General features: G+C 40.5%; 1 protein-coding gene across 10 annotated transcripts in view; it reads left to right on the top strand.

The window, feature by feature from the left end:
• The window catches only part of diaph2 (diaphanous-related formin 2), a 314,194-nt gene that overhangs the window by 123,541 nt on the left and 165,341 nt on the right, over positions 1-25,312 (top strand). For all 10 annotated transcript variants that reach the window (XR_009713933.1, XM_061273960.1, XM_061274039.1 and 7 more), the window contains one exon: positions 5,406-5,520. Coding sequence is in view for 9 of the 10 variants with exons in the window: in XM_061273960.1 (XP_061129944.1) it covers positions 5,406-5,520 (115 nt within the window). In the remaining variant the exon portion in view is untranslated. The remainder of the gene's footprint in view (positions 1-5,405; positions 5,521-25,312) is intronic.

Raw genomic sequence — 25,312 nt, 5'->3', positions numbered from 1 at the left:
ACTATTTCTTCAGATTATATTACACTTCAGGTGACCTTTTTAAAAAGTCATATATGCAAATGTATTTTGGATTCTTATACATACTCTAACAAGAGGCTAGTTCTTTTATCGTGTCAGAGCAATAGAAAATTATCAAGTCTTATTTGTGTAAAGCTTCACACACGCACACGCACACACACACACACACGTATATATGTACTATATATGTCGAAGTCAAAGTCAAAGTAAGCTTTATTGTCAATCCCTTCATATGTCAAGACACACAAAGAAACCAAAATTACGTTTCCTCTATCCCACGGTGACGAGATATAGTACAAGTAGACGACACAAAATAAAAACAAGAAGGCACAAATAATAAATAAATAATGAGTAATGAATAAATAATAAACAAATAACCCAATGAATAAGAGGAGCAAAACTGAGCCAGTGTGCATACAGCAGACAGTAAGCATAGCGCAAAGTACAGGACGCTACACAGAAAGGGGGAGTGAGTTCAGGATCCTAACAGCCTGGAGTATGAAGCTGTTGGTGAGTCTGGTGGTGCGGGAGCGCAGGCTCCTGTACCTCTTCCCATAGGGCAGAAGATCAAACAAAGAGTGAGCGGGGTGACTCACATCACTCACAATCGTGGTCGCCTTGCGGGTGAGATGGGAGGTGTAAATGTCCTTCAAGGAGGGGAGTGAAGCACCAATAATCTTACCAGCCGTGTTCAGTATGCGCTGCAGGGCCTTCAAGTGTGTGTATATATGTATACATGTGTGTATATATATCGTATTTTCCGCACTATTAGGCGCACCTAAAAACTTACATTTTACTAAAAAAACACAGTGCGCCTTATAATGCAGAGCGCCTTATATATGGATCAATTGATGATTTTGTTGATCCATACTGGTTGTACACAGTGCTCTGCCAAAATGTTTCAGTACGTTTTAGTACGACTAGTAAATTACAAGGTCGCATCGCTTCCTAACATTACGGCAACTGTAGTCAGGGGGCGTCACCGAATAGCTGTTGTACCCGCGAGGCTATTTCATTTCAAAATAAGCTGCTCCGTTAATGTTTCGAATAAATTTACGGATTGATATGGAAGGGAAACATAGGTAAGCAGTACCAATGTGTTAGATCGAACTTTAGTAATTTCGTTTGTTTACACTTTGCCGAGGCTCATGGGAGATTGCGAGCTGAGGCTCATGGGAATTTGCGGATGGCTAATGCTATAACGATAGCTGCTATACGCACCAGGCTATTTCATGTCAAAATAGGCTGCTCTGTTAATGTTTTGAGTAAATCTACGGATCGATATGGAAGGGAAACATAGGTATGTATGTAAGTAGTACCAATGCGTTAGATCAAACTTTAGTCAGTTCCGATCATTTTATAGGAGATTGTTTGAGAAACGCGATATGTTTACACTTTGCTGAGGCTCATGGGAATTTGCGGATGGCTAATGCTATAACGATAGCTGCTATACGCACCAGGCTATTTCCTGTCAAAATAGGCTGCTCCGTTAATGTTTCGAGTAAATCTACGGATCGATATGGAAGGGAAACATAGGTAAGTAGTACCAATGCGTTAGATCGAACTTTAGTCAGTTCCGATCATTTTATAAGAGATCGTTTGAGAAACGCGATTGTTTACAGAGGGCTCGTTGGTTATTGGGTAGTGGATGCATACCGCAACCCTAGTCAACCTCAGTTTGTTGCAGTATAGCTTTTATTTTATGCGCCTTATAATCCGGTGCGCCTTATATATGGACAAAGTTTTAAAATGGGCCGTTCATTGAAGGTGCGCCTTATAATCCGGTGCGCCTAATAGTGCGGAAAATACGGTATATATATATATATACATATATATATATATATAACTTCATCTCCGTTCTGGACTGCTTTCATCTCACCCAGCACATCAACTTCCCCACCCACACCAAAGGCCACACCCTGGATAAAGTATGCTCCTCGTTTCCACTCACATCCAACCCCCGTCCTCTCACCTTTCCACTGTCAGATCATCTCTGCATCCTCTTCTCCGCCCCTCTACCCTTGCCTCATAAATCCACAAAGCGCACCATCTCCTACCGCAACATCAAGACTGTAAACCCAATCACGCTTTGCCAGCTCTTATCCTCTGCTCTTCCCTCCGACCCCACTTCTTCCTCCCCTGATGACCTTGCCACCACGCTCAACAACTTCCTTTCTGACTCCCTTGATTCCCTAGCCCCCTGGAAAACTTCCTCTGTTACATTCACTAACTCTGCCCCTTGGTACACACCGGAACTCCGCACCATGAAACAAACTGGCCGTCAACTCGAATGCCTCTACAAAAGAACCTGCCTCACCGTCCATGCCGAAACCTTTAAACAACACATCTCCTCCTATCGTGATGCTCTTCTTGCTGCCAAATCTGCTTATTTCTCATCTCTCATTAATAACACCAACCGAAACCCCCGCATACTGTTCTCCACCCTCAACAAATTGCTCCAGCCACCGGTCACCAAGCCACCCTCCTCACCCGCCCTCTGTAACTCCTTCCTTGTCAACTTTAACAACAAAATCGCCCAAATCAACAGTTCTCTGACCGACACCATCAATAACTCTCTCCCCCACCTCTCCTGCCCTCTTGCCCCCCCTTCCTGAGCGCCCGCCCTTTCCCTCTCTCACTGCCTTCTCCCTTGTTGACTCCCCATATTTAAGTCCCGTCTAAAAACTTACCTCTTCTCCCAAGCTCATGACCTCCCCTACCCATAACTAGTTTCCTCTTCTTAAGTTTATCCGATTGTTTCCTCCCCGTATATATATATATATATATATGTGTGTGTATATATATACAGTGCCTTGCGAAAGTATTCGGCCCCCTTGAACCTTATATATATAAGGTATATATATGGATATATATATATGTGTCTGTATATATACAACTATATATATATATTGTATACAGACACACACGCACGCGCACGCACACACACACACACACGCATCATGTTTCAGTATTTGTAGCATTAAAAGATACCTTTGATTTGCAAGAAGAGTGGTTTGATAATGCAAATGAAATCCATAAGCACCCGAGGACAAACAATCTATTGTTTTGACAGGCAAAATAATCTCCTGCCTCATAGAATGGAAGTGCACGGCTGCCTGCGACAAATGGTGAATTAGTTGTGCAAAGTTGTTTGTAGTTATTCATAACAGTTCCATCCACAGTTTGTCCTTCCAGAGCACAAATCAAATCAATCGACTTTGGAAAGTAAGTTCCATGTCATTACAAAACCATAGCTCCAAGTATATACCGTACTATCGTATGGCCTATTAGTAGATACAGTAGTTAAAGTGACATAGCTGCTGACATCAGAAATTGGTTTAATAGTACTCTTTTTTCTCCATATAATTTCAGTACGCTTCCCAGTGTGTGGCGATGTTGTGGCACTGCCTCACCAGTCAAAAGTAATTGGGGGTGCGAAAAAAAATAGTGTAAGTCTGGGAAATGCAATTAAAGCTAGAATTGTATTTCGGGTCGAAGCGGATACAGATAATCCATATATGTGACATATAAAGTCGCTACAAGCAGAATCCTGTGATAATCATCATTATAATCATTACTGCAAATCGATGTGACTAAACGATAGAATAGTTATGAGTGCAATGTTAAATGGTCATTTTAAAGCTCAAAACTCATTTGTGATGCTTCAAAGTTTCACAGATGCCATAAAAACTAATTTATATTTTTCTATGGTTTTCTAGTTAAAGATTTCACAGTAGTAAGGTTACTGCCTTTTAGGCATTTTTTGTTTTTCTCACAAGCTTCTATTTTCATCAATATTGTAACACCGTATTTTCAAAAATAGTTTCATAGTGATATGCACCCTTTGGGCAAACGTATCAGGACCACATACACCGAAAAAACATAAACATCAGCAAGATAAAATACCTTGAAACAAGGGGACTGTACTTGTTTTTGTTCCGGTATGATATTGATTTATTTTTCTTGTCTTAGTCTTACTTCAGGAACACATTTCAACAAAAGGGGAAATTCTATCAAGACAAATAATGCTTGTTATTAGTAGGAAGGCACTGCTTTTGAGGTATCCATGCATTTCATGAGGTGCGATATGAACTTCATATCCAATTACTATTGTATTATTTCTGCACAATTTTGGGTGACAAAAATGATTTAATTTATTTCACTAAACAAAAAGTTTCAATTATTTACTTCTTATTTTACTCAAAAGTGGACTATCAAATCTATCTATAACTATCTGTTATTTTTGTGATTTTTTTTTTTTCCCCCACATGATACTAAGGCTAGATTAGTACCGCTAATTCAATTGACACAATTCATATTTTAGGTGGCAAAATTTGAATACATTTTATAACAGCTTATGTTAACACTGTTATTTAAGTACAATTTCGTGGTATACATATATATATATATATATATATATATATATATATATATATATATATATATATATATATATATATATATATGTGTGTATATTAGGGGTGTAAATTGCGGGTTTTGTCACGATACGATATCATATCGATACAAAGAACTACGATACGATATTTGCCGATATCTTAAAGCCTGCTGCGATTCATTCACGATATATCACGATATAGTGCTCTACGATCGATATATACATTTTTTTAAATAAAAAATATAGAACAATATCCTGATTTATAACAATTCATACGCAAAATCAACAAGGTACTGCAAACTCTTTATTTAGGAAATTACAAGAGTATTGTAGTATACAAAGTGCTTATTTTAACACTGAACTTTGATGACGTGTTTTTTCTTTAAATGTGCGGCGAGATTTGTGGTCCCTGAATATTTGATCATCGCATGGCAGGATTTACAAACTGCACGTGTTTTGTCCGTTGAGCCATCTTTTCTTTGGATTCCAAAGTGCTTCCAAACAAATGACTTGAAGCCCAAAGGGGAGCAAATTTCCTCGTCTTTTTGGACACTAGCCATAGCACCAGCCCAGGAGCCGCGTACTAGTTTTCGACTCCCCTTTCACGTGCCTGCTCTGCTCACAACACAACAACGCCGCGCACTGCTCCCTGCTCCCGGAAAGAGGAAGCAAGCAACAATGAACTGGATTTCAAAATAAAGTCGCGTCTAATGTCCGAGGTCAAACACGGCGATATAAATCGATGTTTACGTTTAGCATCGATGCCAATAAATCGTAGAGCATTATATCGATTAATCGATGTGTATCGATGAATCGTTACACCCCTAATGTATATATATATACACACATTTTCATAACAGTCTGTGTGCGTGTGTGTGTGTGTTTGTGCGCACATCTAGAAAACACACACAATATCCAGAGAGAACTTTTTTTAGTGGCACTTTATGTGCTTTCCGATCGGGCTGACAATGGAATCCTTGCGTTACTGCAGATAGTGCCGCAGGAAATGGCGGAGAATTGCATCTGGATCAAAGTGAAAGAGGAGAAGTTTGAGAATCTCGACCTGTTTTCTCAGCTCTCCCACTGCTTCTCGTCACAGAGCAAAGGTAAGGAAGGAGGCGTCGTCTCACTTTTCACTTCTCGCCCGCTCATATAACAACCCGCTTGCTTCCGCACTTCATCAAGCATCTTTGCCTAAAGATGCCAAGCCACTTTTATCCCATGACACTTTTTTTCCTGAAATGTTAATTTCAACAGTCACACTTTGTCCTTGATTCTTGAGTCCCTTAATTCTTAGCTTTGTGCCAATTAAGGAGTGCAGTCCTCCTGCTGCAGGGACTTCACATAGGTTTTCTCTCAATGCAATTGCACAATGTATTTGCTCTGAGTCTCATTTTGTGTAGGCGCACCAAAGCATTGTTTGACCTGAGAGGAGCTATGCTTGATTTGCTCCCCGCCTGTTATAGTCCAGCAAAGCATTTCTTCATTCAAGATGTCTTTTTTTCTTTTATTTATTTTAGGCAAGGGTAAGGTCTGGGATGTCTCTAGCCCTGGCCAGTTTGTTTCACCAGGGCTTCCTAACTTTATAATGAATAACTAAAAACTGTACAGACTACAGTTGTCGTTTGTGTTTGAAATTGTGTATTTGGAAGCACTTCGCCCACATGGTGATGTGATGTGTGTCATCCCCTCTTCGACAATGTCTGTGTATTTCACCCGACTAATTCTGTCAGCAGTTGAGGGAGAATTTTAAACCCTGTCAAGTGCTGAGCAGTCAAATGTGAGCTCTGTCAGGCTATGTGGACATAACTATACCCAATACTTCAGCCCTTACCACACATCCAATGCCAGTTTGGACACCACCAGCTTTCTTCCTGCCTCCAGGTTTTCACACAAAGCTGATCAATCTTTCTTTCTGTATATCTCTTAAATCAATAGACATTTTGCTTCAATGCCCGCAGGGTGATTTCCTGACATAATACAGATGAAAAGTGAGTAGGCTGACGCGAGACTTAATAAAGTGGCAGGGACAAGACCACCAGTCATATTTCACTGTAGGTTTTCTGTCAGAAACATTATTTCCTAAAATGACTTGACTGTAGACCTGTGGATATCTCTTTGCATTTGCTTCTCACACTGTTGCAGTTTGTTCGTCTTACAAACAGGGACCTCGGTTTACCGTGGAGATCAGATTCTTTGACTGTGTTTGTAAGATGCTTTTAATAGCAAAAATAGTACCCTACAACTTCATATTGTACAAAAACATGCAATAACAGCATCATTCAATAGCATATAAAGATTTAAACATTTTCTCAATCATAATAATTAATGGGCATTCTTGGCCACCAAGGCACCACATTACGCATATACCTTTAAGAAACTGCAATAATAAGTTGTTTTTTTTTACAGAAGATAACGGATATATGTCAGTATATATATATGTATATATATCAGTATTGTTGTATGCTCTGCTTGCCTGTGTTGTTACCGCTTGTGTTCAGCCGATGCTATTTCATCACCAGTAATTTGTGTTTGTGTTAGCATTAAGCTTGCTCACCGTTTGTGAAAAAAGTTGTTATGCTTTTGGTTGAATAGACAACTTATATATGCTATTTTCTACATTTGCTCTTAAATTAAACTGCAACTGGCCATGAACTGCTTAATGCAGCCACTTGGCCTCTTTTTTTCAATAATTGTTAAACCAAATTGCTGTTTGCGGTGAATGTCACTCTCTCAATAGGTATTGCTCTTACTCAAATTTTTGCTTACAATTTAAGACAAAAAAAAACCTTACAATGCAACCAACAAGTAAACTGATCAGTTGTAACTTTTCACTGTAATGAAGTTATAAACAGACATACTTTTGTTTGGGGGATATTTTTTAATCCGTTCAATTTTATTCATTCCCTATTACGTATTTTGAACAATTATGTCACAGTCTTTGCAGCTGCACTGCCAAACAAGGTAATTTGTGTGGCCAAACGGTTTCGCAAATCTGCCATCTTTATTTCTCACAGCGAGTGAACAGTGATAACACACCATTGGGATACGATCATCTGAAGTCATGATTCTGCAGGTTCATATGTCAATATGACATTTGTCAATATGGTCATAAATAAAAAATAATGATAATAATAATAATCCGTCATAGAAATAGTTAAAGTGAAACCTTCAACAATGCACACTGATTTTCTCAGTATGGTTTCACACTCATGCCTCTGCGTTAGTCAGTTTCAAGAAACTGCAGTTTCTTTGGTCGGGTGTGAACACACATATTCAAATTTTGAGGAATAAACTGTGCAGTTCCAAATGAGCATATTTCCGTTGTGATGACAACATGCTCACACCTGGATACGTGTCAACGAGCAAATGAACCATCCATCCATTCATCCATCCATCCATCCATCTTCTTCCGGTTTTTCAGGGTCGGGTCGCGGGGCCCGCAGCTTTAGAAGGGACCCTTCTCCCCAGCCACTAAATCCAGCTCACCCCGGGGGATCCCAAGGCGTTCCCAGGCCAGCTGAGAGACATAGTCTCTCGAGCTCGTCATAGGTCGTACACGGGGTTGCCTGCCGGTGGGACATGCCCAGAACAGCTCCCCAGGGAGGTGTCCAGGAGTCATCCTGGTGAGATGGCCGAGCCACCTCATCTGGCTCCTCTCAACGTGGAGGAGCAGCGGCTCTACTCCGAATCTCTCCCGGATGACCGAGCTTCTCACCGGTACATAGTCCGCATTACAGCCGACGCTGCACCGATCCGCCTGTTGATCTCACGCTCCATCCTGCCCTCGCTTGTGAACAAGACCCCAAGATACTTGAACTCCTTCACTTGAGGCGGCATCTCATCCCCGATCCGGAGAGGGCATTCCACCCTTTTCCGACTGAGGACCATGGACTCAGATTTGGAGGTGCTGATCCTCATCCCGACCGCTTCACACTCGGCTGCGAACCGCTCCAGTGAGAGCTAGAGATCACAGCTTGAAGAAGCCAACAGCATCACATCGTCTGCAAAAAGCAGAGATGCAATGCTGAGGTCCCCAAACCGGACACCCTCAACACCTCAGCTGCGCCTTGAAATTCTGTCTATAAAAGTTATGAACAGAATCGGTGACAAAGGGCAGCCTCACTGGGAACGAATCCGACTTACTGCCGGGAATGCGGACCAAACACTGGCAGCGGTGATACAGGGACCGAACCGCCCTTATCAGTTGGTTCGGCACCCCATACTCCCGAAGCACCCTCCACAGAACGTCTCGAGGGACACGGTCGAATGCCTTCTCCAAGTCCACAAGACACATGTGAACTGGTTGAGTGAACACCCATGCACCCTCGAAGATCCTGCCGAGGGTATAGAGCTTGTCCACTGTTCCACGGACAGGACGTCTTATCACATTAATTAGAATTAATAGCATTGGGGTACCAAAAACTACGGACAGTGTTGTGTCATATTTTGGGTATGAATAGAAAAACAACCAGAGGGAAACAAATCAACGGTACAAAGTACAAGTACGTAACACACCCAAAAAAGGAGGTTCTCAACATTTTTGAATTGTTAAAATGTTTCCCACTCATAAGAATCCAAACAATATGTGTGGCATGCATGCAGTGCAGTATTTATTTGTATCCTGGATAAAACAATATATATATATATATATATATATTTTTGTAAGCACAGCAGTGTAGCTGTTAGTAGCAACCGAGAGGTTTTCTCAGTTCAGGCACTCTTGTGGAGTTTGCATGTTCCTCCTGTGCTGTAAATCGACAAATGTCTATGCACTTATTTGGTTCTTGTTCGTGCCTCACATTTTCACCATGTGTATGTGTGTGTATGAACGAAGGAATAATTTCAGCTCTCACACTACAGCTCGACATTAAAACATTGTTTTAATTTAGCTTTAAATGACCTTAAATTCTCGTCTTCCCCATAGGGCTTAAAAAACGCTCCATAGATAGACCATATTCCCGCTGGCAGGGTAAGCATTTCCGATCCAGCATTTCCCCTGGGAGTTACCTTTGCTGGATCCCTATCAATTACCCCTGCAGCAACTTCCCTGCATCAGCTCTTATGCCGGGATTGTTAAAACAGAACATGATTTTCTCATGAATGAAAAATGCTGTTAAATGTTTGATATGGAGCCCAATCGAGAGGCGGTGGAGCCAGCCAGGGTGGCTTTGTGTGGAAAAATGCTGAAAATTTGTCACAATGCTTGACACACAAGGTTCCCATTGTAACCTCAGCCTCTTGGAAGCATAGTGTTTCTGCTGATCCAACAGTAAAAAGCACACTTTGCTGTTACATCCTATTTTTCAAAAGGATAAACAATTCATGTTTAAAAAAAGAAAAAAATGCGTGTGATCTTGGAGGGAGGTGTTCATGCCCAGTCGGTGTGTGTTCTTGTGTATTACAAAGAATGAGGCAAGCAGGTGGAAATGCATTCCCAGCAGAGTCGCCCTCCGTTAATAGTGCAAAAAGCATCGTTGAAGCCACATTTGTAAGGGTTACAACACAAAGGAATAAAAAGAACACAGTGTCAATCCTAAAAATCCTGATCCTTATTGTGAGTAAAAGTCTCTAAAATGACAAAGCAACCCTTTTTCAAAATTTGCATAATTGTTTGCTTAACTAAAATATCAAAATTCTGCATTTTCCGTTCCAAAATGTCAAAACCAATTGTGGAAAAAAATCTGGTTATTTGTATTTCACATTAATCCCAATTAGCCAATGTTGCAGTTAGTTATCGTCAAATGTCATTCCATCCCTTTTGTCAACATCTTAGCCTGTTTAGAATCACAGGGAGCTGGAGCCTATCCCAGCTGACCTTTAGATTCCATGCCATTAGGCGAACACTACTGTATTTTCCAGACCAGAAGTCACAACTATTTCTCATAGCTTGGCCAGGGGTGCGATTTATACTCTGGAGCAATTTATATGTGAAATTATTAACACATTATTATATCATTTCACATTATTTTCACACTAAACTGCAAGAGGGCGCTCTAGGCCTGTGTTGATAATTGTGATAATGAGTCTGACGTAAGCGAAGTAGAAGAGAAAGCGCTGCATCTTCTACTTCCAGAGTTAGCGGAGTTGTTTAAAAGTGACCGGAAGATGGAGATTTTATTGGATTTAGTGATTTGGCGTGACATGGATGGTTTGGTAAACTTGTTAGCACGTTATTTACGCTATAGTTATCAGAATAACTCTTAATAACATATCAAGCACGTTTTCGGTTTGTTGTTTATGTGTCATGTAACGTTAGCATTCCGTGCAATTATTCAGCCTGTTGTTGCCTCTATTCTATTTTTATTTAAATTGCCTTTCAAGATTGCATGTCTGTTCTTGGTGTTGGATTTTATCAGATACATTTCCCCCAAAAGTGCGACTTGTACTCCAGTGTGACTTATATATGTCTTTTCCTTCTTTATTGTGCATTTTATGGCTGGTGCGACTTGTACTCCGGTGCGACCTATAGTCCGGAAAATATGGTACTTCTTTTTCTAGAGACTTTCCATTGCAGTCATTTTTTTATTCTGGGTTTATTCTGTGTTATTCAGCTGTATTCATTTTTTTGCACCTAGACACCATCAAATGCTCTGAGATCAAAATATTCCGACCGCCGGCTCACGCTACATTATCGCACCCACTCATCTCTACATGCGCTCATCTTTTCAATATTGTACAATACATGAAATGTTCCTTTTAGAACAACCTGGCCGTGTCCGATTAAAAGAGTTTTTTACTGTTGCTTTTGCACTCAATTTTTTTGCTTCTTTTCTTCCTCGCCACAATTGCTTTCCTTCTCAACACTTTTCTTCTTCATTGACTCCCCCCTCCTTCTCCTCCTCTCTGACTTGGCTTCGCTTTATCCATCAGTTGGTTTTGCCTTTTGTGCGGCTCTTGGGATCAAATCAGATTCACTCCACGATTGAACGTGTGTTGCTATGGCCCGCTGCATTTGAAAGGCAATCCATTCAGCTGGAACTTTTGCACTTCAATTTGGAATAAGATGGATGCTGGTAAACTCTGCAGCCCTCGAAATGTGTCCTCCATTGCCTGACTTGCCGCACATCAACTGCAGATGGACAAGGCTTGCTTATACATACAATGGTGTGACAGATTGAAACCGAAATCCCCCGCATTATGCCTCGTGTATTCATTATGCCTCTTTGACAATAATGAGTATTGATTACATGCAAGCTTTTAGGGATGCCGGTAAGGTTGTAGCCATAAATACATCCCATCAGACTTTAAGCCTTCATTACGGGGGCTCGTTGATGTTGTGAGGTGATTTCATCCTTTCCTCCCTTCACCTACAATGATGCATAATTCATGTAGGAGATGAGACTGTCCTTGTCATCTGTTTGAAATACTTGCTTTGGTTTTGCCGGACTTTTAGGCGACCCGTTGCAAACCATTCTTGTGTAAATAAGCTCATCTTTAACCGCTGTCACAGATTTCTTTGTCAAATTGTTGCTGTCTTGCCTTTCCTTGCTGAGCGCGGGTATTTCTTCTTATCATTAAGCCACACCCACACAGTGCCACCAGACTGTCTATATTGTTCCCTTCTTCTCGCAAACATCATTAATCCGCTCCCACGTAGCTGTAAATTCTCCAGACACTAAACAGCTGGGTTCGCAGACAGCCTCATGTAGTTCATTCATTGTTGTGCTTGGGAACTGGCAGTTTTATGTCTCTTTAGTTTACAGCCCACATTCTGACAATTAGCCTCTTACATCTATTAGGGGCGGCTATGATAAATGCCTTAATTTTTTATCGCTAACAGCAAATGTGATCAAACATTTAGAATGAACAAGGTTATGCTGCATAGTTGCTACATCGTGAAGCTGAAGTCAGTGATAGATTGCACGACTTGGAAACGTTCAATAGTGAGCACAGTTAATTTAGGCCTGACTTGTTTGCTACCTAAACAGGCTGCCATTGAAATTGAACTAGGAAGTGATGATAGTTGCAGGTTATAAATACATTGTGAAAAAAACACAACGTAAATTTTTGATGGTGCTAAAGCAGTAATTCATGTTTGAACAACATGAAAATGGCAACAATTAGCACAAGCAAGCAAGTTGTTTGCTCCTCACAGTTTCCGGCTTAAACAGGCTCCCTTTAGAACTCAAACAATCAGCAGAGTTTGTAATTTAAAAATGCAAATCTAGTTTTGCAACTGGAGTTGAACTCCCCAGTGATTCACATCACATTCACACCCCTGCTATAGGGCAGCACATCCCCAGTAATGACCCAGCCAAGATGGTGGTAATGATGAAATCGGTGGTGGTGGTGCGGGGGGGTTTAGCTGCCCGTCGAACCTTACCTAATAAGTCTCCTAATAACTCTGTTAACATCAGGGCCACACACTCAAGCGATGTATGAACCCCACATGACGCTCTGTAACCTCACACTCTGGGGGGTGTAAAAAAGAAGAAAGAAACCTACAAGGCAAATGTTAGAGTGGTGCTCACTCTAACTTATTTTGCAAGAACCACTCTGAGACAAGTTAGTCGTTTTAGACACCTGCAGGCGGAGAGTTCACTCGTCGCTGTGCTTACAGCGATGGTCGAATGAAGTCTGACTCTCGCTTCCCACAAGAGCATCTTTATTAAGAGAAAAAGGGTGGGGGTGACAGTGGACAGAATAGACAAGTTAAAGCCCTTGACCTCTAGATTAGCAGAGCAGGGGATGTTTTACGACATTGTGTAGGATGGGACAAGCTAAGTTATTTATTACTGGTTACACACCAACATAAGCATAAAACTAATCTACCTAGGTTATTTATTACCGGTTACATACATTCCAACATAATCATACGATCAAGATAGTTTTGGAAAACCCTGACACCAAACCTTCAACCTGTGTGGACACACATTGCAACACTGATTGTCACTTAAATTGTAGTATTGATCCTGTCAAACTTTTAGTCACAAACATTGAGTGGCTTTTTATCTCGAGAGCACAACAGGACCTCTACCTTCTCATGTAACACATTTTATCTTTTGTCCTTTGTTGCAGTTCATTGTGGTAATTGTAGTAAACACACTTTTGATACCTCCCGCACTCTCAACACATGTGTGCTCAGACTTTAAATCGTCCATAAGTAAATTTCACCCAAATTCGGTTGGGATATGCACCACCCCACCCGTAAGTCAATGGTGACAAAGGTTTTAGGAAAAGTTTGGATATACTGCCTATGTTTGATTGCAGTAATATTATAGAAAATAAGGTCCAGATTCTCATCTTGGCGACTCCAAGCTCTTTTGACATGCTGATATCCGTTTGAAGGCCGGGGCAGCTTCCAGTCAAGAGAAATGGCCACTTTCCGTTCACCTCATTGTTTAACAGCAAACAGGACCACAATTGGCGTTTTTCCACATGCTCGTTCCGTGTGTCTCCCATTGTTGCTGAAGGATAGCCCAGATTCACTTTGCTCAATTATTTTGATGGCTCAAGACCTCGACTCCAACTAGTAAATCACAGAGTCCGTAAATGCCCGTTGTTATTTCAAGCTGCCTTGATAGGTTTTTATCTCATTTTAACAAACAAAAGAGTCCAAATGGTGGCATTTTCCTCATTTTGGACGAGAGGCCATTAATTGCTGGCGCAGGCAGTAGACATTAGTCTCAATAAAACACAAAACAGCCTGATGTTCATTTGTCTCTGTTTGGCCCACTGTGACTAACTCAACGGTCAGTTCTCAAGCCTGCTCTTTTATATATAAAATCTCACATATGTATACGTATATATCACATATGAATGGGGCTCCGGCTCTTAATTATCAATGCCAAGTCTTTTCTTTATTGTCAGACAATACGTGCATATGTATTGTGTGTGTGTGGGGGGTGTGTGTTTGTGCGTGTGTGTGTGTGTGTGTTTCAGGGAGGGGGAGAGAGATTTGCTCTAATTCCGGCTTCATATTGCCTCGCTGTGATGTCCCACTGATTTTAATCTTCTCCTCTCAGATGAGAGCCATTCTGGCTTTCACAGTGCACTTTAACTTTAGCCCTCTGAATATTAGCTGCCTTTGATACCTGCCGCCGACAGCCTCCCATGTCTTCACCCCCCGTGCACATTTACTGCCCTTCTGCTACTCTAATTCAGTCATCAGAATTTGTCTCTTTAAAAATAAATATCCCTTGTGCGTTGCTCTTTTTTACGCTTCCCCTTCTGATCCATTAGCCACGGTTTACGGAACTGTTTTGGGTGCGTCATCTTTTTCTGGTATTGTTTTAAGCGGCTCGTGCTACAGTGCTGGCTTGACAATTTTGCGAGAGGAAACCGAGGGCAGTGAGACAATGGCCCGCCGCAATGTTAATGTTAAACGTTATATTGAGTACAGTTTATGATTTCCCTTTGCCAAGTTCAAGTCATTGGAAGTGCACTTACCTTTGTTCGTAAATGGACCGAATGCATTCACTTTGGATCATAATTTTTGTACAGTCTCATTCAACGATATGTATATTTAAGTTTGTAATAGACCAATCCTTGTGAGGCAAAGTATTTTGCTTTTGTTTATTTTTAAATGCCAGTATCATTCGACTGTATATTCTAACGAAAAAAGAAGCATGTACATTGTCTGTGTGATTAACAGGATTGAATCTGATAGATGAATTGTTATATTTACAGGTGTCCTGTTTTGACCGTGGTTGTTTTCTATGATCACATCAACATTTGGAACATCTTACCTTTTCCCCCCTTTTTCATTGTGTGACAATTGTCTGTATAGTAATGTCACTCTATGTTCTATCCAGCATAAAAAAGAGGGGAAATAACCACCACACACCATTATGTTTTATTCACAAGTGATATTTACATTGAAATGATATATTCATGTTTTTGCATGCTTCTCCCAATGTCTCCGATGTTTGCACAGAAATCTACTTTTGTATTTGATGTTTATTTACAACGAAGCTTGCATGTTAAGAACGGGCAGTTTCATCGAAGTTTCAACTTATTGAAAAGCCCCAGTGAAGCTTCATTAACTTCACTCCACCATGATCCCAAACAGCAGACTATGGAGCACATTTCTAATGCAGCACACAACTACAAGAGCAGTGGTGCCTTTTTTTTTTTTTTATAGGAAATACTTGATGGATGCACTGCTGCGCTGGATTGACCAGTTTTGAGTAATGCATGGAAAGAAAGAGGCAAGTTTGGGAAAGTTAAGTTGTCGGTGAAGTTGCTGAGTCATGGTTCTCGCAAGTCAAATGAAGTTTGTAGGCAAATACAATATCAAGCATTTCACAAATGATTGGCAATCAATCTAGAATGATTAAGCTTCACTACGATATTGTTATTATATTTGAATGTTCTTATTATTTAGTATAGCCCTTTTCATATGACTCATTAAAAATATACCCATACAAAATAAACATATTTTGGTAGTAATAGAGTATTTTGAATTTTTTTGTTTGTTGCGCACTGGTTAGCAACATCTCCTGCCCAGTTCAGAAGTGCAGGGTTCCATTCATCTTCTTCCGTGTAGTTTGCATGTTCTCCCCCCGCCTGCCTGGGTTTCCCCGGGGTACTCCAGTTTCCTCCCATATTCCAGATTACCATGCATGGTAAATGTGATGATGTTTTGTCTACGTGTGCCCTGCGATTGTCTGGCAATCAATTCAGGGTTTCCCCTGCCTACTGCCCCAAGACAGCTCGGATAGGCTCTAGCACCCCCGGGACACACATTGGGGATGTGCACTTCAGAAGATGACTGAATGCTTGTTTGATTGTTTTCCGACAGTCTGATTTTTTTTGGAAGGCGGGTAGCTGAATGCTTCATTGTCACTCAATCAAAATAATCTTATTTGATTGTAATGCAGTGCTTACATTTTTATGACCTCTCGCTTGAATATTCTAAGTGATTTTCTTGCAGCACGACAACATAAATTTGCAATTTCAGTTAACAGATTGACTCTTATCTCCTTTTTGTTTTTATTTCATCTTTTTCAAATGAGCTCAATCATCTCCACAGTTTTCAGCTTTTGCCAACTTGTTGTTTCATGTTGACACCGTTAAAAGTACTTTGTGTTTGGATTTTGTGGTGACTGGGGATTTCCATACCGATCGGAAGGTGCACACAATCCCTATTTCCCTGGTGGCCAACAGCTTACTCGATAGACAGCCAGAAACCTCGTCGCCTGCTGAGTTTGCTACATGGTATTACGTTTGATTTGTCATTGAGCCTCTTTGCTAGAATTGGTTTGTGCCAAGAGGAATGGGATGGAGGATAGACAGAAGAGTGTTGGGGGAAAGAGAACAGACGTGATGTCACCTGCTAGATGGGTAAACAATCAAGTCTGGAGTGTGCTCAGGATGGGGTCTCTTTGAATGTAAACAATCATGACTTTTCAAACCACCGTGAGGTAAATTACTTCTCAGATGCACCAAAACAGGTGACTGAGGTGGGCAGACCAATGGTGATTCACAGTCACCCTGAAACGAACAAAACAAACAGCAGCTTGACTGAAGGAAATTGTAAGGGCCGGAAACACTGGAATTGTGAAACTGTTTCAGTTTGTCACAGTACAATTTTGTCAAATGTGTCATCGTGTGCAAGCACACAAGTCCACTTGTAGTGTTAAACATGTGGTAGCGGTGGTGTATGAAATGTATGACTTGAACTGTTAAACACGTGGTAGCGGTGGTGTATGAAATGTACCGTTTTTTCCATGTATAATGCGCAAAATTTAACTAATTTATTGTCCTAAAATCTGGGGTGCGCATTATACATGGGTACAAAAAAAAAAAATCTACGGAGGACGCCATTACTGATGCACTTTCTTCTCTGCTGTTCACTTCAAACACACTCCATACGAACACAATGCTCTCGTATCAGACGCTTGCTAGATCATCTGCTCGTTTGCTGTCACAATGTACCCTACACAAATCCGAAACATTTCTTCGCTATTGAGTATGCTAGCGCATGCGCAGTGATACTGACCGGCAGAATAACATCCGGTTGTTCCCAAAGATGATCTTTTTTCTGAAATAATTTTACGTTCACGGACTTAAGTAGGAGTCAAAATTTGGGTGCGTATTATACATGGGTACAGGCTTTTTTCCAGCATCAACATGCCATTTTTAGGGTGCGTATTATACATGGGGGCGCATTATACATGGAAAAAAACGGTATGTCTTTTTTGCTTTGAAGCAAACTCGAATTGAGAATTTGGCCTCAAGACAAACGATGACCATCAATATATAAAGTCTAGAACCCACCACCCTAACCTTTTTTGGACAATGATCCTGTTTTAACCAAATTCTTGGCATCCATCCATCCTTCCAGTTTGTTTACACTCTAGCGACGAGCGTGACCTGAAGCCAATCACAACGTGGAATGTTTGCCATCCAATGACAAGGCATATATAGACCAACAAGCATTCACACTGATGATACTCGCACTTGTGGACAATTTAGAGACTAGAGTTGAGAGTCGTAGATTAGAGAGGCTGATGCACTGAGCGATGTGATTGGCAACAGATTATTACTTTTTCACCATGCTTGACTGACGCAAGGTCAAAGTGGCTCCCCTAAATGTGGCTTTTACTACCGCAATAAAGTACAATTTCTTTTATGTGTTTGCGCTTTCCTTAACATTGTGAGAGAGGACTTTTTTTTTTTTTTTACCTTTGCAAAGGTCTGTTGTTCTCAAAGGCCTTCCATTTTTAATTTGTCGGTGCGCAGCATGTTGTGGAAATGTTACCAGACTTAGTCATTAGTAGGTTCCTGAAACTGAAATGAAGCTAAGCTAGCAATATGGTAATGCCTTGTTGTTCTTGTCTTGAATGATGCATTGCAAGGAACGCCAACTTTCCGCTGCGCGTCTTTTGGATCTATAAAGCAAATCTACAAAAATTATATATTATTTTGAGTAATTCGGCTCTTTCAGAGTAAATTATTGTGGGTCATGGCAAATGGTGTTTGATAAACTAATAAATGTATGTTGATAAACTCTATGAAAGAGATTGATTGGAGCAAATGTTGAGTCTAAGAAAATGTCACAATCTTATTTTTTTTTTTACATCAACACTAAACAATGCTGCTAGTTACCTTCTCCAGTTTACCATTTCTTGCTTTTATTTTTCTTCCCCAGTGCTTATATTTTCTTTTCTGATATCATTGTTTTGTTGACTTTACCTTCCTGTCTGCTCCTTGTCTTTATCCCTGATCATTTTCTTGTCGCAGTATCCTTGCATCTGGATTTTATGGTCTACAAGAGTGTTGGGCTTGTTGTCTTTTTTTCTTTTCCACTACCCGTTAAAAGAGTTTTAGTGTGCGGAATACTATTTTTTTTATTGTTGCCTTGAGGGTTTTTCTTTGAGTGGCACTTGATTCTGTCCTTTTGACCATACTTTATTAACTCCACAGTACACATCTCAGGAATCTGATTATCTTTTCAGGGAATTTGGACAAGGCTGACGTTCAAGGTGGAACAATATTTTTCTTTCTGCTGTGTGTGGGTGCGCTTCACCCCATAAACAAACAGGGAATGTAGAAAATGGAAATCTGTCGCAGCTGTACAAGTATTCATGCAAAGTTCAATGTCTCGTTATGTTTATTGGTAGTTTCAGTGCTTCTGTAAATATGTGCACTGATGCTCAAATTCAAAGGCATTGTGGGCAGGTAGGCTGGCCACTGACCAATGGTTTCCAGCAGATGTGTCATCATTTACACTGAAATATGAGCCCACATCGGCGTATGAGTGCTGACTGAGTCGATGTACATGAATTAATGATTTGCCGCATGGAAAGCTGCGATCCAGCAACGGTCGATGATTGTTAAGTAGGAGAGTTTTAAAGACGAGACATATCATACTTTGTACGCCCAGATTTGCATTAAAGTATTCTCGCTCTCCTTGACCTTTCTTTTCACCTTTTTCCACTCTCCGCCAATTCCTCTCTGGCTAAGGTAAAACCCACTAATTAAAGTTTGCACGGGCCACAGGCGTCCCCGGGGATGTAGAGTCTCCACAAATGTACTGTGTAAGACCAATTAACCTGAGAAGATTGATATGCTTTGATTTTCATTTCAATCACATCAGGCAGCAAAACCTACTCACCGACTATCTGGATGACGTTACATGTTTTTCTTTGTATAGCAATACTGAAATTGAGTCTACTGTTTCATTTCCTGTGCTTAACTCTCCTTAAAGGCTTGGATACCTTGCGGGGAGACACTAACTCCAGGAATACTATCTTACAAGGGTCACCTTTGCCCCTTTTAGTACTTTCTCAGCTTGGTGACTGTTAACTCATTTTGAGTGTTTGAGTGTCCATTGGCAAACTAGGCAGTACCAGGTAAAAGCCACATCACTTTGATTTATTTGAATTGCCCTACTAAAAAATGATCAAAGTTTGTTAACGTTGAATTTTGAGTTTAGCCATTATATCTATATTTTTATAGATATATAATGCAGCAAACTCTCTCCTATTCTGGAAGGTCCTCCTACGATATTTTGGATAATGAAGTTCTGTAATTCTGAAAAAAAAGAAAGAAACGGTCAGAGGACACTGACTGAGCTGAAAGACAGCCTCCCTCTGTTCTTCCCTTAGGTGTTTGATGGGCCTGAGGTCAGGGCTTTGTCAAATTCCACCACATCAAATGTATCCGAGCATGCCTTTATGGACCTTTGCCTGTCATGCTGTCATGCCTTCCTCAAACTATTCCTACAAAGTTAGAAACAGAAATGTCTCATTAGGAAGAAAAAAGGAGGGAAGCTTAATGAATTGATTGCTTTTCTTTCAAAGATATGCTGATATGTCGGAGGTTGTGTCTAAGACTGGAACAAACTAAAGCTTGAATTAAACGAAAAAGCCTTGTGCCATATTATGATGTAAAGATTTGGTGGTTCACTAAGCAGGTCAGTCTGGGCACTCACACCCATGAATCTCTCTCTACATGTCTGGTGGATTTGTTCATTAAAGGTGTGGGGAAGGCTTTGACCTTAGGCTGGTCTCACAACGACCTCACTGTCTCTAAATAACTCATTAGCTGCGCTTCTCCTCCTGTACTGCACGTCTTCACTCAATCAACGCCTAAGTCGTTCGCTGCATGTTTCTCTGTGTGCTGGCGTATGTGTCTGTGATCATGACGATTCCTAGTGGGATTCAATTAACAGAAGTCGTCACAATGTAGCTAGAGATATATTTTTTTGGGAGAACTCACCTCAGCGTAAAATGAATAATCTTTGGCAACACTCATGTCCTCAATCTTAATTTAAGATCAACCAGCAAAAAAAAATGTGGATCAAGTCAAATTTATTTAAATGGGCTTTAATCACAGAACGGTCTCAAAGGGACACACAACACAAATATGAAGACATTATTGTATTTGTTGATCTCTGCCCCTTTCGATTATATACTGTCTTTTTTTTTTTTTTTTCAATATTGTTTATTTATATTTGGGCAGGAGCCATTCCACTTTTTTGTTGAGGAAAACATATTGTTGTCATTGTTCTCTTTTTTTTTTTTTTTGCACATTTATAATGGTTGTCAAATATGCACATTTTCACTATTCGCAGGCCGACTGAGTCTTTATCGCCTGTGGGCCACTGTACATATATCTGTGCAGAGCCCTCTGGTACTTTACAGTACTGACATTTTCTCTGCCAACCTCATACACTTCCTACTTGTAGGCTACAGTAACATTGATCAAGTCATTTATGCTTAACAAAATGCTGCACACTATCCCATAAAAGTACAAATAATCCATGGCCTTGCACCTTTTTCTATAACAAAGATGTAGGGTTGATGTTAACGCACAGCCCTAAATTCCTCCGTAGCGTTTGCACCTCCAATCAATACATTATTTTTAATGGGTGTTCAAAGATAGCTATCTATTATGTTAGTCAAACATAACAAATATTGCTGGCTGTTTGGGTTGGTGACTCATTTCATGGATAAATAGTTGCTTGGTGTAACAAGTGTACTTCCCAACCCCACGCCCCCTCAGATTTGTGCTGCTGATTATTGAATGGTAACGGCAGTAGCGGATGATTCACATCACCCTCATAAAACCACACAAGCCGACTGACTCCAAGACACGTTTTCACAAAAGATGCCGGTCCCTCTGGATTTGCAGGCTTCTTACACTCGGGCTGGCAGAAGCTTGTCTGCTATGCCTTCCTTGTTCTCGGCCGCCGCCCCCACACAACCCGGTCCAACAAAGATAAACACATGCTGGGTAGATTATTAGAAGCGCACTGAGGGCCTGGCCCCACAGCAGAGCAGTGAGGGCCGCTTTGTGCTCCGATGGTGGCGGTGGAACCTTGTGCGATCCGATGTAGCTCCCTCCCCTGGGGGGCTGTGATACATACTTAGACACAGGTGGGCGCTGATACCAGCATGTGAGCGACAGTGAGTTGCAATTGTCAAAGGAGAGCTCTGTCACATTGATTTCACTAATGACATGGTGGAGGTTTTCTTTTCCTCCTTTTCTTTTTCTCACTCCCACATCATACACGTCACAAATTCAAAGGCCTCGGCAACCACAGAGTCAATCTCGCCACATACGCAGGACAAGTTATCTCCAATTCCATGTGTCTTGTGCTTTTAGTGCGCTGTCCCCATTAGAGAAAATAACTGTACATAAACATTTGGATGTGATTTTGCACTTGATACATGTAATGCCTGCAGAAAAACTGTATGATTATGATTGTTAAGGTTTTCCATTTGTTTTGTTGTTGTTGTTGTTGTTCTTTTACCGACAGGGACACCTCCTGTCTCCTGCGCACCCACAAAAAAACAAAAACAAATCTCTGTTGTTTTAATATATATGACTCTATTTTTGTGTCCTAAACATGGGAACATATTCATCTTTGTGTAAGAGTAGTTTACTTCGGTTTTGCAGACTGCACTGCTTTCTGGGCATTTTGGCGGACCAAGGGTGTTTACTGTTTGATTGCCTGGGGCACACTTGACAATTTGGTGAAAAAAAACGCAGATCTAAGTTGGGGCACAGGTGGTGTAATACAATTTTGGTGAATTTATATAAAGCATTTAAAGAAGATAAAATGCAAGAGCATCTTTTCAATGAAACGACATTTTTTAAACAGTGTGTACTGGAGGGAAAGGGGGTACACCAATTCTTGGGGAATGCTGAAGGAGATATGTATGGAAAACCATTTTGTCAATTCAGACATTCTTTCTATCCACAATCATTTAAAATACTAATATTTTGCTGGGTTAATAAAAACAAGTAAATGTTGGAGTGTTAGAGGTACCGTATTTTCCGCACTATTAGGCGCACCGGATTATAAGGCGCACCTTTAATGAACGGCCCATTTTAAAACTTTGTCCACATATAAGGCGCACCGGATTATAAGGTGCATAAAATAGAAGCTATACTGCAACAAACTGAGGTTGACTAGGGTTGCGGTATGCATCCACTAGCCAATAACCAACGAGCCCTCTGTAATAATCGCGTTTCTCAAACGATCTCCTATGAAATGATCGGAACTGACTAAAGTTCGATCTAACGCATTGGTACTACTTACATACATACCTATGTTTCCCTTCCATATCGATCCCTAGATTTACTCGAAACATTAACGGAGCAGCCTATTTTGACATGAAATAGCCTGGTGCGTATAGCAGCTATCGTTATAGCATTAGCCATCCGCAAATTCCCATGAGCCTCAGCTCGCAATCTCCCATGAGCCTCAACAAAGTGTAAACAATCGCGTTTATCAAACGATCTCCTATAAAATGATCGGAACTGACTAAAGTTCGATCTAACGCATTGGTACTGCTTACCTATGTTTCCCTTCCATATCAATCCGTAAATTTACTCGAAACATTAACGAAGCAGCCTATTTTGAAATGAAATAGCCTCGCGGGTACAACAGCTAGTCGGTGACGCCCCCTGACTACAGTTGCCGTAATGTTGGGAAGCGATGCGACCTTGTAATTTACTAGTCGTACTAAAACGTACTGAAACATTTTGGCAGAGCACTGTGTACAACCAGTATGGATCAACAAATTCATCAATTGATCCATATATAAGGCGCTCTGCATTATTACTGTGTTTTTTTTAGTAAAATGTAAGTTTTTAGGTGTACATAAAGGGAAAATGTAATACAAATGTAAAAATAAAAATGTAAAAAAGAATTATGGGTTGAAATGCATAGATTTTCAATTTGTACTGATATTTTGCTGGGTTAACAAAAACAAGTAAATGATGGAGTGTTAGAGGTAAACAAGGGGAAAATGTAATACAAATGTAAAAATAAAAATGTAAAAAAAAATGTATGGGTTGGAATGCATACATTTTCAATTTGTACACAGCATTTAGTTAGTTATATTTGTATAAATTCTAAACTCATTTAAAACTCGTCTTGCGGCACTGGTTAGCCCATCCGCCTCACAGCTCTGGCTTTGGCATCCCTGTGTGGTGTGCGTCTTATCCCCGTGCTTGCGTGGGTTTTCTCGGGGTACTACGGTTTCCTCCCACATTCCAAAAACATGCTTGGTAGGCCAATTGACAACTCCGAATCGTCCGTTGCTGTGAGTGCGAGTGCCTGTTGTTGTCTTGTTCTGGTTGCAGGGGTGCCAGTAGGGGGCACTGTGCTAAAGGCCAATGACCGCATGAGAATACATGCATGAATGTCTATTGGAGGGTAGATGCAGTGTGCTCCAGGCTCACTGGGATTGTGTTAACCATGGACATGCCTTAAATGTGTCCTCATCTTTTGACTGTGTTGAATGATTGAACTGAGTCTACGTAAGAAGGTGGTTATTTGACTTTTTTTAGACTTATTTTCTTAACTTCTGTTCACATGTTCTATTTTTGACGAAATGGCAGTCTTTCTTTTTTTGGGTGCGTTATTATCTCAAGCTTAGGGCCCGGCCAGTTATGTTTGCTCTTGTGCTTCCTTCAAAATAACACTTAGCTGAAGAAAAGGCTAAAACGTTCTTTGAAAACAGCATCATTTTACTGTTTGGGGTGAAAACAGTTACATATTGTAGTATTTTGTCAGCTCCACATTAATAAACACCATACCCTAATTAATTTTCGAGTATATAATTTTGAATTGAGATACAAAACATCGTTTAATGCTGACCCATTAACAACAACATAAAAAGCTACAATTTATTTGAATACCGATGTGAAAAAGAATTACCGTTTTTTTCCGTGTATAATGCGCAAAATGTAACTAATTTATTGTCCTAAAATCTGGGGTGCGCATTCTACATGGGTACATTTTTTTTTTTTTTTTCTTACATTTTTATTTTTTTTAATTTTTTTTTAAGAAAATCATGGTACAACAAAACCAACAACAGGACTGACCGACAAAGACGTGGAACAAAAAGACAGGGTGACATTACCAAAGACAGGAACAGAAACCAAACAGACATCATGACAGTAACACATGCAATGATCCGACGGTGAGCGAGGGGCCGACAGGACTTAAATACAAAACACGTTACATTGATTGAGGTGACACAGGAAGGGAGGGCCGACGCGAACAGAAACTATGGCAACCTAGACACATAGCAAAACTGGGGACGAGACATGACAAATCTCCCTCGAAATAAAACTTGAAATCACCTTTCTTCTTGTTTGTTGTCAATCGCGCATCGCATTCAGCCATCCTGCCCAACACACTTATTCAGTAAAATTCATAGATGACGACACATCGTTTGATGCGATGATGCAATCCTTGATGGTGTGTTATTGTCAAATATTGTTTGGTTTTTAATCTCCATCGCAAACCGGATATCATACGGAGGCCGCCATTACAGATGCGCAGAACGGATGCGCAAGACACGTCAGCTATATAAAGAGTGAGAAATCAGTTTTCTTCCCATTAGTTTCAATTCACAGTTTAATCAGCAGTTTCAATCAGCAAATAACAAAATGCGTATTACAGGTATTATTTTATTTCACAACACT

The sequence above is a fragment of the Syngnathus typhle genome, linkage group LG1, assembly GCF_033458585.1.
Source record: "Syngnathus typhle isolate RoL2023-S1 ecotype Sweden linkage group LG1, RoL_Styp_1.0, whole genome shotgun sequence".
Taxonomy (NCBI): Eukaryota; Metazoa; Chordata; class Actinopteri; order Syngnathiformes; family Syngnathidae; genus Syngnathus; species Syngnathus typhle.
This window is presented reverse-complemented; position numbering and strand designations above follow the sequence as displayed.